This window comes from Sciurus carolinensis, chromosome 8 (genome assembly GCF_902686445.1).
Source record: "Sciurus carolinensis chromosome 8, mSciCar1.2, whole genome shotgun sequence".
Taxonomy (NCBI): Eukaryota; Metazoa; Chordata; class Mammalia; order Rodentia; family Sciuridae; genus Sciurus; species Sciurus carolinensis.
The window spans coordinates 105,415,218-105,430,555 of record NC_062220.1 but is presented as its reverse complement, the minus strand read 5'-3'; the positions used below and the strand labels follow the sequence as shown (position 1 = coordinate 105,430,555).

Genomic DNA, 15,338 nt, shown 5'->3' with positions numbered 1-15,338 from the left:
TCCATGCTGCTGCCTAATGGCTGCTGGTGTGCACAGCAGCCCACAGGGCAGACCTGGTGGCTTCCAGTGTTTCTCTGAAGGTCTCAGGGGCTTGGTCAGCACTGCCCAGAACACTGACATCATCCAGTGACCTTAGCCTAGAGTTATTTTAAAATTTAGGCTTTTAAAGTCTACATGTAAACACCATAATCACTTTTTACCAAATAAGTTCCCATTTGAAATCTCTATGTGATCAACTTCCTTAGAAAATCCTACTTAGGTCACCTGGGTGAGGTACTTCCCCTTAAGGGTCTTGAGCGTCTGCCTGGTGTTTTTGTCTCCATTCTTCTCTTTCACTGTTTGCAAATAAACCCTGCAGGAGGAGGCAGAAGGAGTAGGGAAGGAGCCCTCATAAGAGGGCAAGGCCTGGCAGGGTGCAGCTTCTGGTTAACCCTTCACTGTTCACATATAGGTTTCCCAAAACAGCTTCAACAATTGGGGCTTCATCAATTTCTGGAGTATGCAGTCTTGTCAAATCAAGAATATAATGCTAAATGTGGTCCACCTCGGCTCCCACCATACCACGTGTGTTTGGGCTGGAGTGCAGGTGTTCGCTGCTGTGGATTGGGTCCGTGATTGTCGGATGTGGAGTGCTGAGGCTCCCCACGGCCTCCTGGACGTCACCATGGTGGGCCTCTTCCCACTTTCCTGAGCCCTGTCACCTAAAGTTCCAAAGGGAAAAAGTACAGTACGGGGGGGGGGGGAGGGGGGGAGAAATCATCCATCCATATAGTAGAAAAGCAGCTCAGATTACGAGAGAGGCCCACAAACAGGAAAAAAAAAAAAAAAAAGAAAAGTTGAAAAATGAAAAAGGCCTTATGTCTCAATCTTATTGGTGAAAAACTACAGTGGTTTCAGAATCATCTGGATCCAAAAAAATTGGGGTATTTAAAGAAAGATGCTTGTAAATTAGTTGAAAGGTGTTTAAATAGATTTAGCAGTGAGCTGGGGCAGATTTGAGTTACAGAACAGCATCAAAGACAGACAGGGAAGGCAGCACTTTTCCCGGGAAGCAGTTGTCAAGCAGATGATGGAGATGGAGCGTGAGCGACAGCAGTGTGAAGGATATGGCCTTGAGATTCCAGACATTTTAAATGCAAACAATCTGAAAACTTTTAGGGAACGGGATTTTGAAATTGCCAAACTTTAAAATGAGAAAACTCTGTGCTAAAGATGCAGTTCCTAAGAAGGACAAGAGGAAAACTATTTTAACTATAGACAAAAATTTAGAAGAATTGGAACTAAAAGGTGAATCAAATGACTCAGATGAAGAAATGACCCCAGTAGCTTGATTGTCTTTACTTGAGTTGAAAATAATTTGAGAGCTTCAAGTCACACTTAATTATGGTAAATAATTATCTAGACATAAGAATAAGAATTTGCTATTTACTTCATTTTCCTTTATAATGAGGGTCCCATTTGAAATAGTTTTAAAAAATGGTGTTATGATTTTTATTTAAAAATGAAGGTTGCTTTTCATTTACATTAAGTTGCTAAAATAGATATAAGTTGTATTAGTCTGTTTCAGTTACTATAATAAAATACCCAAGGCTAGGTAGTTTCCTTATTAAGAAAAGACATTTATTTAGCTCATGGTTTTGGAGGGTGAAAGTCCAAAGGAACGGCCCTGGCAAGGGCCTCTGGCTATAACACTTCATAGTGAATGACATCACAATCCATGCAGGAGGGTGGTGAGACAGGACACCAGAGAATAGGGAGGCTAGTAATGACCTCTCACTAGATCCACCTGTTAAATGTACCACCACCTCTTAACATTGCCACACTAGGCACCAAGCTGCCTGTACATGAGCTCTTGAGGGACAAATACCAGAAGTGATCTTTTAAAGACATTTAATCTGAACTTTATGCAAAGGAGAAGTAGTATGTGTGAGGACAAAATGTGTTTTCAATTTTTTCCTTATGTGGAAATTATGTAGGAAAAATTTGCCTAATCTCCCAAATGGGGTGAATGGATAATAACCTGTTTTCTAAGAGGTTCCTGTGGACATTTCTTAAATTGTGATAATAATGAACTTGTATTAAACTGATTTCTCTCTTAAACATTAAACCTAATTTTTTTTGCTTATAAAATGGGGAAGGATTTGGTTGTGAATTCATATTCATCAATAGATTATGCATTATCATTTATTTTTTCCTGAGCCAGAGGTAAAGGTTAGAAACAGAAGTAATCGGACTCTGTGATTATGTTGATCCCCACACTTATGTATGTTATCTTTTGACAGAATAAATGATTTAGGCTTGCTCCTTTTGATTATATATATTTTTTCTACTTTCTCATTGTGAAAAGTGATAAGTTTCTAAAAGGTTAAATTGACATACAACAATATTTCAAGTGTCATGAAAAACATTGATGTATTAGAATTTTGTTACAGAAAGTAAGCAGGAGAAACAGTGACCATTTCACCCCAACTCTGAGGGGGAAGCTTAAAGGAGCCATGCCCAACCAAGGGAACTTACCCTGAGTCTGCTTTGCATATTCTCATATTCTGTGCATGATCTAGTAGGAAAGGTTTCTCAAGAAGAACTCATTCAGAATTTATGATGTGGCAGACCAAATACACTTGTTCATTCGGAGTGGAAAAACCACTCCAGACAAAAAGATAAGGGAAGCAAGGCTGGCAGGTGGGGTTGAGCACAGTAGTCAAGAGGATAAAGAGAGTTGTACACAAATCCAATTAAAAATATGTGCTTCTGAACCTAATAAATTCTCCCAGAGAACGTGTGTGGTGTGGTGTGCTTTTTTTTTTTTAATGTATTGAATAACATAGGGAGTTATTTCATTCCCAGCTCATAACAGTGATAAATCAAAGTGATCACTGAACCCTGCAATCCTGAAAGATGACCGTACTGTGATAACTGTAGCTCTCCAGTGGAGTTGCAGCCTGTGACTTTGCAGAGAGAACAGGGTATCAGCATCCTCCCTACATGCCAAGTGACTGAAGGACCAAAACCATCTGGAGCAAGCTTATCAAGGTGTTACTTGATAAGGCTGAGCTATGGATATTTTTATTTTGAAGGCAATGGGAAGCATGCATGATTATAGAAGAGATGGATGTCCTTTGTAATTCAATAAGTAGTTTTGATTTGTATAAGACAGTTACCATTTTTCCCTTTTTACTGGTGTAGGGAATTGAATCTAAGATCTTGAGCATGTTGGACACATGTTCTACTACTGAGTTACAGTCCGCAGCCTGAGTTTCCATCTTTAGTTTCCACCTTTTTCCAGTTGTACAAAATTGTGCTTTTACTAACTTGAAAATGGTCTGCAAAGTCCTGTGTTGTCTCTCCATTACAGATGATAAGGCACCCAGCTTTATTTATTTATTTTTTTTTTACAAAGTCACGTTATAATCATGCTTAGAGGAGCTACTGTTGAGTCTCCAAGATGGTTTACATACACGCTTTTCCCTGCAAATTAGCACCTTTGAGGACATATTCATCTTAGAGAAAAGAGCTCAGAAAAATGCTGGGAGGGGATAAGACCTCAGGCCCCCTCTGGGGAGGATGTTTGTTTCCCAGGTAGGTCTCATGATTGGCTGATTGTCCAGTTGCTGGGGGTGGGAGGATGGGGAACTGGGAAGGTTTGCTGCTCTGGCCATGGGCAAGAGAAGCCCAGTCCCTGCTGCACATCAAAACCCCCTTCTAGATCTACATTCTCCTGCTTGCACTCATTCACCCAAAGCCATCTGTGATTTGGATGCTGAACAAGAGGACCCCATGGGGGCATTTTGCTGGAGATGGGGGTGGAGGGTGCTAATTGGAGCCTTGCCCCTTTTCTCTTTGGTGCAGGCCACTCCAGGGATCAGCTCAACGAGCGGTAAGTTTCACGTTCCACCAAGATCTTAGCAATTTCCCTTTATTTTTTTTTGCCACAATTTCATTACCAATATTAACCCTGGTTCTGTGTTTGATACTCTGTGTGTTGGAACCCTGAGTGTTGCTGAGGGTGGGGTGGCTACTGTGAAGGATTCAGATAGAAGGATTAGATTCGTTGTCTAAAGAGTATCCTCAAGGTGCCGAGGTGCGTGGGCTTGTGACATGAGAAGCAAAGTTGACTACTCATGATAAACATCATTCTAGAATTATTTCCCACCCTGTATGTTTTACATATGCACTTATCTGAGTTGCAAACATATTCCCCCAAATCAGCCTAATATCATTAAATGCCATCCACTACATCACAGATGTAAGGACCTGTGGGAGAACAGTTTCCCACCTTTCCATCTCAGGAAGAACCCCAGAGGTTGAAACAGAAGCTGCTTCTTCTGCTCTTTGTTTTTTTTGTTTTTCTACTCTGAATTCTGTAAACAACCCTGTTTGCTCTTTTTCTTAGATGTTGAAACTCTTCAAGCGATGTTACCCATTTTCTAGTATCCATTTATCTTTTGAATTATAAGCATCTTAAGCAACCTAAGTTTTGTGTGCAGTAAGGTGGAGTTTGGGTAAATTATTACTTAGGGAGCAGGATCAAAAATTGAGTATGAAATCTGAAATACAAAGTTTGTGGTTTAAAAACAATTCTAAGGAGGTGGCTTTTGTTCTAAACTGAATCAAGACAAAGGGGAGTGGATAGTTCTGTTCCATTCTTTGCCTTCCAGAAGGATCTCCCAGGGCTCCTTCCTGCTTTCTCCCAGGAAGGGGAAGGGAAAAAGTGGGAAGCTGTCCCTGTATATTGATTTCTTGCAAAGAAAGAGAACTTCTTTTCTTATTGCTTTCTCTCCCTTTATTAAAGTCATTTCTAGAACTCCACATGATGTTTTCCAGTTCACTTGATCACATGCAGGTCTAACCTTAAGTGATATGTCCCTCTGTCCTCAAGAGTGACACAGTGTGACTTTGATTCTGTATTGGGCGCCATGTTGTACTAATGAAGTACCCAGCAGAGACCAGGTCATGGGGAACCAGGCAGAGGGTGTGGAGGACTGGATATCTCCATTCCCCGGCTGTACCCATTCTGAGGATAGGATGCTCCCAGCACTGCCAGGAAAGAGAGGCAGCCGCCCAGCCTAGCATAGGCCACCAGGACGTTCTGTGGCGGTGGTTGTGCTCTCTACTACTGCTGTTGATTCCTTGCATTTGAGTGACTGTGATTGGTCAATGGTGGGGAAGATAATTTTCAATTTACTTCATTTAAGCTCCAGTAGCCCCAAATGCCTGGAGCTCTCTCTCAGGACTGGGCAGTCACATTTCTTCTCCCAGTTATGTCACTTTCTTTCCATGTCATTATTTCCCAGTGTCTTTGGTTAGCACTGTTGGCTTCACACACTGAATTTAGGTCATCATTCTCATTACATCCAGCCCCAAGGCTGGGTGGGGATGGGGAGGCAACAGAGCAAGGTGGGATATCAGTCTCTGATGTGCAGATGTGGGAGCGAACCCAGCAGGCCCAACCGCAGGTGTCTTTACTTAGGAACTCTCTGTGGACACGAGGCTTTAGATTTGACAGGAAGGCATCAGAGCAAACAGCAGGGCTTTATAGAGATTTTGTTTGCTTACAAACAAATTGCAATTTGCACCTGGTCAGTCCTTGGGCACAAGTATATTTAAAAGCATGCCACTAACAAAACCAGAGAGCATACGTTTTCCCAGATCTCCGGGATTTACACCCAACAAACACAGTGGGGAGAAAATTAGAGGTGCTGACATGGCAGGGAAAGAAGATTGGAAGTCACTGTCCTGGGAAGAGCAGACCATGGGGCCTCCAGGTCTTTTACTCACTGGTCAGTCTGAGGAGCTGCAGTGAATTCCTAGTAAACACAGGATACAGACAAATTTGCCCAGGGCCCAAACCTGCAGGATCTGCCCTCATCCTCCCAGGTGTCCTTCCCTTTCCCATCTGAAAAGGAAGGGGCTGGGTCTCCGAAATGTTCCCATTCTGCTGGGTGTCACTCTCTTCTGTTAAATACAAATTCACAAACAATTCTAGAATGGAGAGAGAGACTATCTCATTTTCTAGGTAAAACACAAAACTCAGTTTTGTAAAAATCTCTATGAAATATTGATGTAAAGAATTAAAGAACTAACCAATGCTTTAAGAAGAAATAAAAGAATGTTTTATAACCAAGACGACATAATCCACCCTCTGAATCGCAAATGAGGAAACGGGCTGAGAGCTACAGAGAGCAGCTCTCAGGGGGTCCATAAGCAGCTCCGTGGGGTTCATGTAGAGGAAGAGGCACCCCGTGGGAGCCGACAGGGAGCCCAGGATGCTTCTTCCCTGCCAGTCTGCCCTGTGGATCCCCTTCTGGAACCTGTCCTATTCTTTTTATTATCAGATTTCTCTGATTCCATTTACAGCCTCTCCTGTAAGAAGAGATCTGTTTCAATCAGTCACACAAAGATCCCTATCTAAATCATGCCTCAGAAAAAGGAAGTTGTCTAAAAGTATTGGGAATACAAAAGATGTTTCAGATTAGGAAAATATTATTGAAGTGTATTTTTTTCTCCATGGATGACATGTGTCCTGATGTGAGGTCCCAGTAGAGAGGTTGGAAGTATTGAGGTCCCTCCTTTCCCTGTCTTCCAGGGGGTGTCGGAGGATGCTGGTACCCTTACTGCTGTATCCAGGACTGGCTGGCACGAGGAATGGCTGCGGCGAAGGCCAAGGGCATTTGCAATGGCCGGGAAAGGTGAGCTAGTGCTGTTCTCCAGTGGCTTGATGCACTCAGAAATGTTACTTTCAAAAGAAATATTTTACTTTAAAAAAAAAAAAAAAGTGTGTAAGGGGTGGTTTTAAAGAAGTTGTCCAGATTGAAGAATTATACATACCTGGAATTAAATTTTAACTTTGTAGAGGTCCAAGTAGGACACTTGTCATTGGCTTGTGATGTCAGGAAGATTGACTCTGAAAGTAGACACTCAGGATTAGGCAAGTCCCTGCTTGTTTCCACCACCCCACCTCTCCGCCACAAGAGGGTCTGAGCTCTGGTGTGACATTCTGGTCCCCAAAATTCTTAGGGTTGTTCATGGAAAAGTGGCCTGAAGGACATTCTGGGCTTACTATGGTGGGGAGGTGAGGATGAGGGCCACTGTAGCAGCAGGTGCATTGGGGATTGGATACAACCCTGAAGGCACCTGAGAGGAATCCTCTGTGGCCACTGTCATCACTGAGCAGTGCCAACTATATTTCCTGCCAAAGATGCCCACCACATGCCCAGGCCCACCTGCTGCCAGCAGAGGACAGTGTTATTGCCACATCATGTCACCAGCAGACAGCTGATGGTAGAGTTTGTAGTGTCACAGCCCCAACACAGCATTCTGTATGCACAGGGTATGGGGAAGGGGGTTAGAAATAAGACCTGTGGCTGAGCCCCTGTGATCTCACCCCATACTCTGCCATTAACTCTCCACTGGTGGCAAGATATGGAACTAATGTCTTCCACATTCCCTTCCCCAGGCCTGGGACAGTGGGGTGACCAGGCTGTAGGACATGACTGTCCTCTGACCAGGCATGATGGATACCTGTGCCATATACTCTGTCCAGGTGGGCAGGTACCCCGCTGCTGCAAGTTGAGTCAGACCACCAAGCCTGAGTGACCTTATATCTAGCCTGGGACCTTGGCAGGTCGCTTCACCTTTTTGCCCTCAGGGTTCTTACCCTGAGAGTCTGAACAGCTGTCAGGTCTGTATACTACATGAGGTTCTTGCAGACAACAGGTGAAATGACAGCCCTGGTAAACGTTTGCCTTCTGGTCTTGTTTACTGTACTGTTTGCTTCTTCATCCTTCCATCATTTTACTAAGGAAACCAAGGCAACCCATGGTCAAGACAGTTAGGCCTGACAGGCAGGTCGTTGGGTTGGCCACATATATACTTGGAAATTTCTTTGTATTTTGTTGCCGCTGCCAAAGATTGACCAATTTCAACTACAGATTTTTTTCTTGATTTTTAAAAATTACCTTTCCTTTTATCCCCAATTCACTTCCTCCTTCCAACACCCAAAGCCTTGATTGGCGTATTTGACATTCACTGTCATCGGTCAAGGAATCATAAGGGATTATCCCTTTATTGTTAGTAGTAGATGAGCAGTCTCTCATCTGTGGCCTATAGGATCCACAGAATGGATAGAAATTAGGTTGGCCCTTCCCTTAGTTTTATATATTTTCCAGATCCCTGCAGAAATCCTTCAGTTTGGGTAGTATAATTTCATGTTTCTAAAGTTTTACAATTTCTGTTTTTTTCTTTTTCTCATTTCCCTGGCCTTTGGAACTTAAGCACACTTAGGGGAAGACAAGAAAATTCTTGGAATTATTCAGGAGCTTGTAGAGCTTAGTGAGCTCTCTTTAAATATGCAAGGTGCTCGTCTGCCCTCTAGTGGCAGCTTCTTGGTTATTGCATCAAGAACCAAGCTTGTAAAAATTGGAACTACCCAATTTTTTCTTCGTAGAAGCCTTGCTGAAATTAAAATTTGTCTTCTAGATTTCATAGACATCCCAGATAGAGATTAAAAATACTGCAAAACTGAATGCATCTACTGGGAGAGGTGGAACCTAGCATCTTAAAACAAGGATAACACACACCTGTCACTGAACACTTAGCACAGTTAGCCAATTTCAACTAGAATGATAGTCCTGGCAGAAGCCTTATGAAGTTGGTTCCTGTATTCCCATCTATGGAGCAGGATGAGGAGGACAAGGAGGAAGAGCCTGTCAGAGAGGTGGAGTAACTGCTCTGTCTAGGAAAAGGTAGATGTTGGGGTCTGTATTTTACATGGGCACAATGGCCCACGTGGAAACAAGAGATGTGCAGAGGTTTCCATTGCTCCATTGCAGCCCTGTTATGTAGTTAGGAGCTGGCATGGATGAGAAACCCAAATCACACCATCAGTTTCTGTCTAAGATCAGAACCCAGGGAACCTGCATCTGAGTTCAGGGATATTTCATTTTCTGTACACGAATCTTTGTAAGGTTGTTGTCTGAGTGCCAGATAGAGATTATCCAGGCTTTGAGGAGCCAGAGCCTGGAGGGCAAGGACTAAGGACCTAGTGCTGACAACTATCTAGTGAGCATGAGAGTAGCAGACTCTGCCAAGGCCTAAGGAAGCCCAGAGAAGTCAGCACCATTGTACCAGGGCAGAGAACCCCCAGGGGGCTGACTGTGTGCTACAACTTGAACTCTTGAGGAACCTGCAGGAAGCATGGGTGGAAGATGCCATGGACCTGGTATTGGCTTTGGGTGCTTGAGAACCAGTGTAAATGTTGGTGCTGCCACTTACTACTTGGTATGAACTTGGCCAAATTATCTCAACCACCTGGGCCTCCACAATCCCATCTTACAAAGTAATTTGCACTTGAACTCTGTGTTGACTTTCTGTTGCCTTAAGTAGGCACTGAAATAACCAATTTATAAAGAGAAAGTTTGTTCAGGCTCAGTTTTGGAGGTCCCAGTCCCTAATCAGTTGGCCCAGTTGATTTTAGGCAGCACATCAGGGAAGGGAGCACATTGCAGAGCAAAACCCCTCACCTCATGACCAGGAAGTGAGAAAGCCAGAAAGAGACCTGGGTCCCACTGTCCCCGTTGAGGACACACCCCCAATGACCCGAGGACCTCAAAGGCCCCACTTCTCAAAGGTTCCACTGCCTCTCCATTGTGCCACTCTGAGGAACAAGACTTCAACACACTGGTCTTTGGGAGACACGAGATCCAAATGACAGCAGCCTCTCCAAGAGGATGTCAGGGAGTGCCCTGCTGTGTCTGTGACCTTGTGCATCCACATGACCGTGGACTGGACACTTCCTGTCTACAGCCTGCCCGGTTCATGCAGAGTTAGAAGGATGTGGCCTCAGGCTGAGAGCGAACTGCAAGAACAAGGGAAGGTGAAGCATAAGGTGGGAATGTCACCGGATGAGGTCCGAAGAGGTCCCAGAAGGGAAAGGGGGACTTCAACTCTGCCCTGGCAGGTTTTTTACTTGGACCACAGAAAGGAATTTCATCACAAGAGACCCAAGTAGAGACTGTTTAGGAAAGCAGGGAGACTTATTCAGGAAAGCAAGCAAAAGAGCAGGATTTGCCCTCTAGGGAGGAGTACAGACACTCAGGAGTGATGCTCTGGGGGTCTCCGGCTTCTTATTTTAAAGGAAACCTTGTACAAGGCAAACATGAAAAATATAAGGGGTTGGTATCAGGCTAATGAGCTCTGTTTCTTTGATTGTGGATCCCAGAGCTAGCCACAGTGGTCTGGTTCTTTTCAGAATCTTCCAGTCGACACGATCTAGTTAATACATAGCACTTGGCAGCAGCATATCATGGGCCTTCAACAATCTCTCTCTCTCTAGGCTTTTAAGAATCAGTCTAAAAATACACTTTGTAAACTAACAACGTATGTAGGCACTAATTAACAGGACTTATAAACTATAAGATTTATTGACCCTTTTAAGAATTTAGACCTAGAGGAAAATAGGCCTGAGGGGTGAAAGTGAAGGTGTTCACGAGCTTTCCTATTTAAAGCTTGAGTCCCTCTATTTTTCTTTAAGTGTCTCCTTTCTACCTATCCTTATTTTTCCATCCTATCTCAGGAGCAAGTGACGTCCTGGAAGGGTTGGGTTGTTAGGGCTTAGTATAAGGGCCAGCTCTTGGCATCTGAGCAGTCCAGGTCTGGGGATAGCTGGAAAACAGATGGAGGCTGACAGATCTGGAGAAAACAGATGAGGCTGGAAATTAAACCCAAAGGCACTCTACCACTGAGCTACATTCCTAATCTCCTTTATTTTTTTTTAATTAAAAAAAATTTAAATTCTGTACTAAGTTGCTGAGTTTGATCTCAAACTTGTGATCCTCCTGCCTCAGCCTCCCAAGTCGCTGGCATTACAGGCGTACACGACCATGCCAGCTGTGAAGTTGCTTTTGACAGTCAGGTGGGGACTGAATTTCTGTGAACTCTGGAAAACAACCCTCAAATTTGGAAGAACAAGTGCACCAAGAAGCAAGTTGCTCCTCATTTGTATGGCAGCCAATTTTGTGCTTAATAAATGTGTGACAGAAATAGGGATGGGCCAAAAGATGGTTGTGATTAAACAATGGTGTTTAAATTAATTGCCCTTTGTTTATTCCCACCCCTTCAGGTGTCTCCAGGATGCTTGCTACCTTTCATGGTGTGGCCAGGTCCCTATAGGGGCTCAGGAGAATGGAGGTCTTCTTCTCTGCAGCTACAGCCTCAGCCCTCTGTATAGCAGAGGGAAAGTAGGTGAGTCCTTGGGAAAGGGGCATGGCCACAGAATCCCATGGGTACCACAGGCTGGAGGGTTTTAATCCCCTCCCTACATGAGGAGACCAAGCAGCCTGTGCAGTATCACCCATGGTGGGAGGTGGCCTTAGGGTTTGCAGCACATGTCTGAACATAAGCCTGTGGGCTCAGTTCTTCCCCTGGGGATTCCCCTTTACCACAAGTGGGGTGGAGATTTTAGTAGACATGGGTTACTGATATAGGAGCAGCAAAACTTCACCTCCATCCTCTGGGCCCACAAATAAACTGGTCTAAAAGAGATTAATGGGAAAAACTTACAAATGTATTTTATATAACTTTTATGTGTCCTGGGAGCCCTCATAAGAAAATGAAGACCCAGAGAAGGAGTTAGAGTTGGTAACTTCCATATTTGGTTGGACAGAGAATGGCAAACTTTGGAAATGTGATAAGGCCAAGGTTGTTGAGGAAGACTAGGAAGATAAGGGTTAGTTTAACAAGCCTGTTTGTATGGGATTCTCTTGCCCTTAACATCCTGTCCTTGGTGATATGAATGTTGCTTTTATTTCTTGCATAGGTAGGGCATCTTTCACATGGGAATTTCATCTTCTGCTTTTAAGAAACAGAATGAAGATAACAGTGATCTTGCACTTGTGGTTTTTCAGAGCTTTTAATTTAACAGTCAATATGCCAGGGTTGTGTATTTTTAACTCCTTCTCTGGGGCACCCCTCAGACCTGCTCCAGGAGGGATACGGAGGCCAACCACAAGAACCCCTGTGTCTACAGTGGGGCCTCCAGAGACCAGTGAGGGGAATACTCACGTTCTAAGAGGTTCCATGCGTATGTGAGTGTGTGGGACGGAGGGTGGGAGCGGGGACTGTTCTTGTTCCTCCTTCACACAAAGAGAATACTTCCAGTTTTTAAATTTTATTTTGAGGTTTTTTTTTTTTTTTTTTCAGTATTGAGGATAGAACCCAGGGCCTTCAGCATGCTAGGCAAGTATTCTACCACAGAACTACATTCCCAGATTCAAGTGTTAATTTTTAATATGATAATAATTTAAAAAGTTACCTGAGACTTAATTCCCAATATTCCTTTAAGTAGAAATAATTTTTTGAGTTTTAACTTAGATTATGCATTTCATAGATAAGAGGAGCTATAAAAATACTAATTTTAAATTTTTAAAGAAAATGTCAGGGACATGTCAACTTGTTTTAACAGGTCAGACTTTTCTTCACATCACTGAAGCACAGTAACTTTGAAGACTGATCGCTTTTGGAGACACAAAAGGAAATTTACTATTCTAATTCATTCCAAAACATTTTCTAAATATTTTCCCCCATGGGTATATCCAGTTCAAGAAATGATTTCATACCTGAGCTGGCACATCCATCCTGTGGTTGGCAGCTGAATCCAACTCCTAAATTACTTTTAAAGAACCCTCCGGATCATAGCCTTAAGTTTTTATCTTCAGTTTTTATTATCACCAGATATTAATACACTGGATTCTTGACAGTAAATTGTAACACTGACTCCAAAAGTTTAAATTGAATTCAACATTGTTCTAGAAATTTGAGTGTCCTGGAAAACTGGGAGAAAACTGACAACCTGTGGTTTTGTCCAACTGGTACCCTGAAACTAAGGCATTTGAAGCATTGCCCTCTATTGACCTGGCCCTGCCCTGCCCTGGTGCAGCTCCAAACTTGCCACTCAAAGTGTACCATGGAGCCTGGGACTGGATTCTTTGTATTGAAAATTCCAAGAATGAAATTCATAGATACAAGAGTGAGAGCAAAGTAACAGGATTTATTAGAGTAACTGAAAGAAAGAAAGCAGAGTTCCCAAAGGGGAAGGGTCCCAAGGAAGGGAAGCCACAGAGTGACTATGGTCTAGGGGTTTATATAGATCTATAGGGTTAAGGGAGCTAGACCCCTCCCCAGTCCTGGGTAAGGCACCCAGTGTCCACAAGCTCTTCATGCACCCCTTCTCCATTCGGGTTACCATGCCTTTTGTTGGTGGTGAGGTGGGGGCGGGGTCTGGGTACTAGGCAGCAGATGACTCATTCTCAGCTAGGTCTTTGGCTCACACAGGAGTTTGCCTGACCTTGAAGAGGCCTGGCTTGTGTCTGTATTTTCTCAGACCTGCTACACAGAAAGCTGACCTTGAAGGAGCCCAAGTTTCCTGCCTGTCCAGTTTAACCCTTTCACCTGCCTCAAAAGCAGAGCTCCAGTTTCCTCCCCCTTTGAGGGCCTCTGGTCCATGTAAGAGGCTGGGGTTAAAGGGGCAGAGACCTATGGGTTTCCTTTTAGGATCCAGGGTCACACAGAACAACAGCACTGTACTCCCCTCCCTTCTTCAGTTCCACCTCCCACCCTCCTGCTCTGGGGACAAGGACTCTGTGAGGGAAGAAGCAGACTGCAGAGAGGGCAGCTCGTGCACCAGGGACGCTGCCTGGCTTCTCATCCAGGGTGGTTTTGGGCAGGGCCAGCTCAAGCAGAAACATTTTTCTTTAACTTTGATGATGAACAGATTCAAATACTCACACAAGTAAAATGGTACTACGAATGCCTTTGAACGTGGGTGGGTTCAGATCTTCTTTCATCTGCTCTCCACAGGCATAGAATGCAACAGCTCCCTACGAGGTGGAGGCTGGCCCCTGTCTTCCTTGCTTGCACATCCTAGCTTTAAATTTTGGGACATCCTCATTGCTTTTCCTGTTTGCCCAACCGACCTTCCACAGTTCCTCTTGATTGTGGTTTCCTCCCCTTACCTACATGACCCTGAGTTGGGACTCCTTTGCCCTCGTCACTTTAGTGTTGGACTGTCAGTGTGTTTCTGGAAGAGACATTCCTGCCAGTGCAGCCAGTGGTTGTGCCTTCCTGACATTGCCTACGGTGTCACACCTAAGGTGCTGTAGAAAGCAAGAAGAGAAAGGAAAAGCAGAAAACAGGAGAGAGCAATGGTCAGCGTGTATCCCAAGGATTCACGTCTTCATAATCGGCCTATATATAAGTCCAGGGCAGTCTTGACCTTACGTAGAGGGCAAGTCTGTCTCTGCTCTCACCTCCCTGCATTTTGCCATTCTCCAAATATGCTTTTCTCCTTCTCTAGATACCCATGCAAATTCCAGTGAGCAGTGCAGCTGTCCTACCTGTGCTCTGAAAGGGACGGCAGGAAACTTCACATTCCAGAAGCTACTACCACGGGCTTCCAGGGATAAGGTGTGCCTTACATTGAGCTGCTACCGTGTCTGGGGAAATGTAAGTGTTTTTCTTCCTGAGAACAGTACGTGTGCATGGTGCAGCTCAGAAAGCCTCTGTATTCCAGCAGTTTATCAGGCACTGTCTTCCCATCATGCATGTTTGTGCCCAGGAAGCAAGCTTAAGTCATAGAGCTTTCGTTCTGTGGTGACATCCAGAATGTAGCTCCAGGGACAGGAAGTGTAGAGGAGGCTGCCTCAGCCCAGGGGAGGGGGACTACAACTCAGGTGGAGAATGGAGCTGTCCCTCAGGTGAGAGGTGGAACTGTCCCTCAGATGGAGAATGGGGCTGTGCCTCAGGTGGGGAGTGGGGCTGTTATGGAAGAAGAGATGTCTCTGAAGAATGGTCCTAGGAATTCCCAGAGAGAAAGGGGAATTTTACTCAGGACCAGTGGGGATCTTAGCATAGGAGATAGAAAAGAATTTCAGCACGTACCAGTGAAAGGCATAGACAGAAGTTTATTTAGAAAAGTAGTTATACTTTCAAGGGAGAATGGAGGCAAACTCAAGAGAGAGAGAGGTCAGCAACTCAGGAGGAGGCTGAGGCAAGAGGATAACAAATTGAAGGCCAGCCTTAGCAACTTAGCAAGGCTCTATCCCAAAATAAAAAATAAGGACTGGATATAGCACCCCTGGGTTCAATCCACAAAGGGAGTGGAGAGAGAGAGAGATTGAGAGAGAGTGTGTGTCTGGAAAAAAGCAAAGAATATGCACTCAAGGGAGAATGTGAACTATCTTGAGAGGGAGAAACAGCAACCCCTGGTGTTGGGCATTAATATTTGTAGAGGGACAGTTGCTGGGAACTGACTTGAGGTGCAGGCAGGGTGGAGTTACACAATT

The 15,338-nt window shown here is 44.2% G+C and overlaps 1 protein-coding gene and 1 pseudogene across 1 annotated transcript in view; both read left to right on the top strand.

Moving 5' to 3' along the window:
• The first annotated feature begins 533 nt into the window (after nucleotides 1–533).
• On the top strand, nucleotides 534–1,347 carry LOC124991381 (translation machinery-associated protein 16-like; annotated as a pseudogene).
• A 4,357-nt stretch (nucleotides 1,348–5,704) lies between these two features.
• Nucleotides 5,705–15,338, top strand: part of Pkd1l1 (polycystin 1 like 1, transient receptor potential channel interacting) — a 141,763-nt gene continuing 132,129 nt past the window's right edge. The window contains exons 1-2 of the mRNA XM_047562147.1: nucleotides 5,705–5,780; nucleotides 6,587–6,689. Of these exons, the coding sequence (XP_047418103.1) occupies nucleotides 5,705–5,780; nucleotides 6,587–6,689 (179 nt within the window). The remainder of the gene's footprint in view (nucleotides 5,781–6,586; nucleotides 6,690–15,338) is intronic.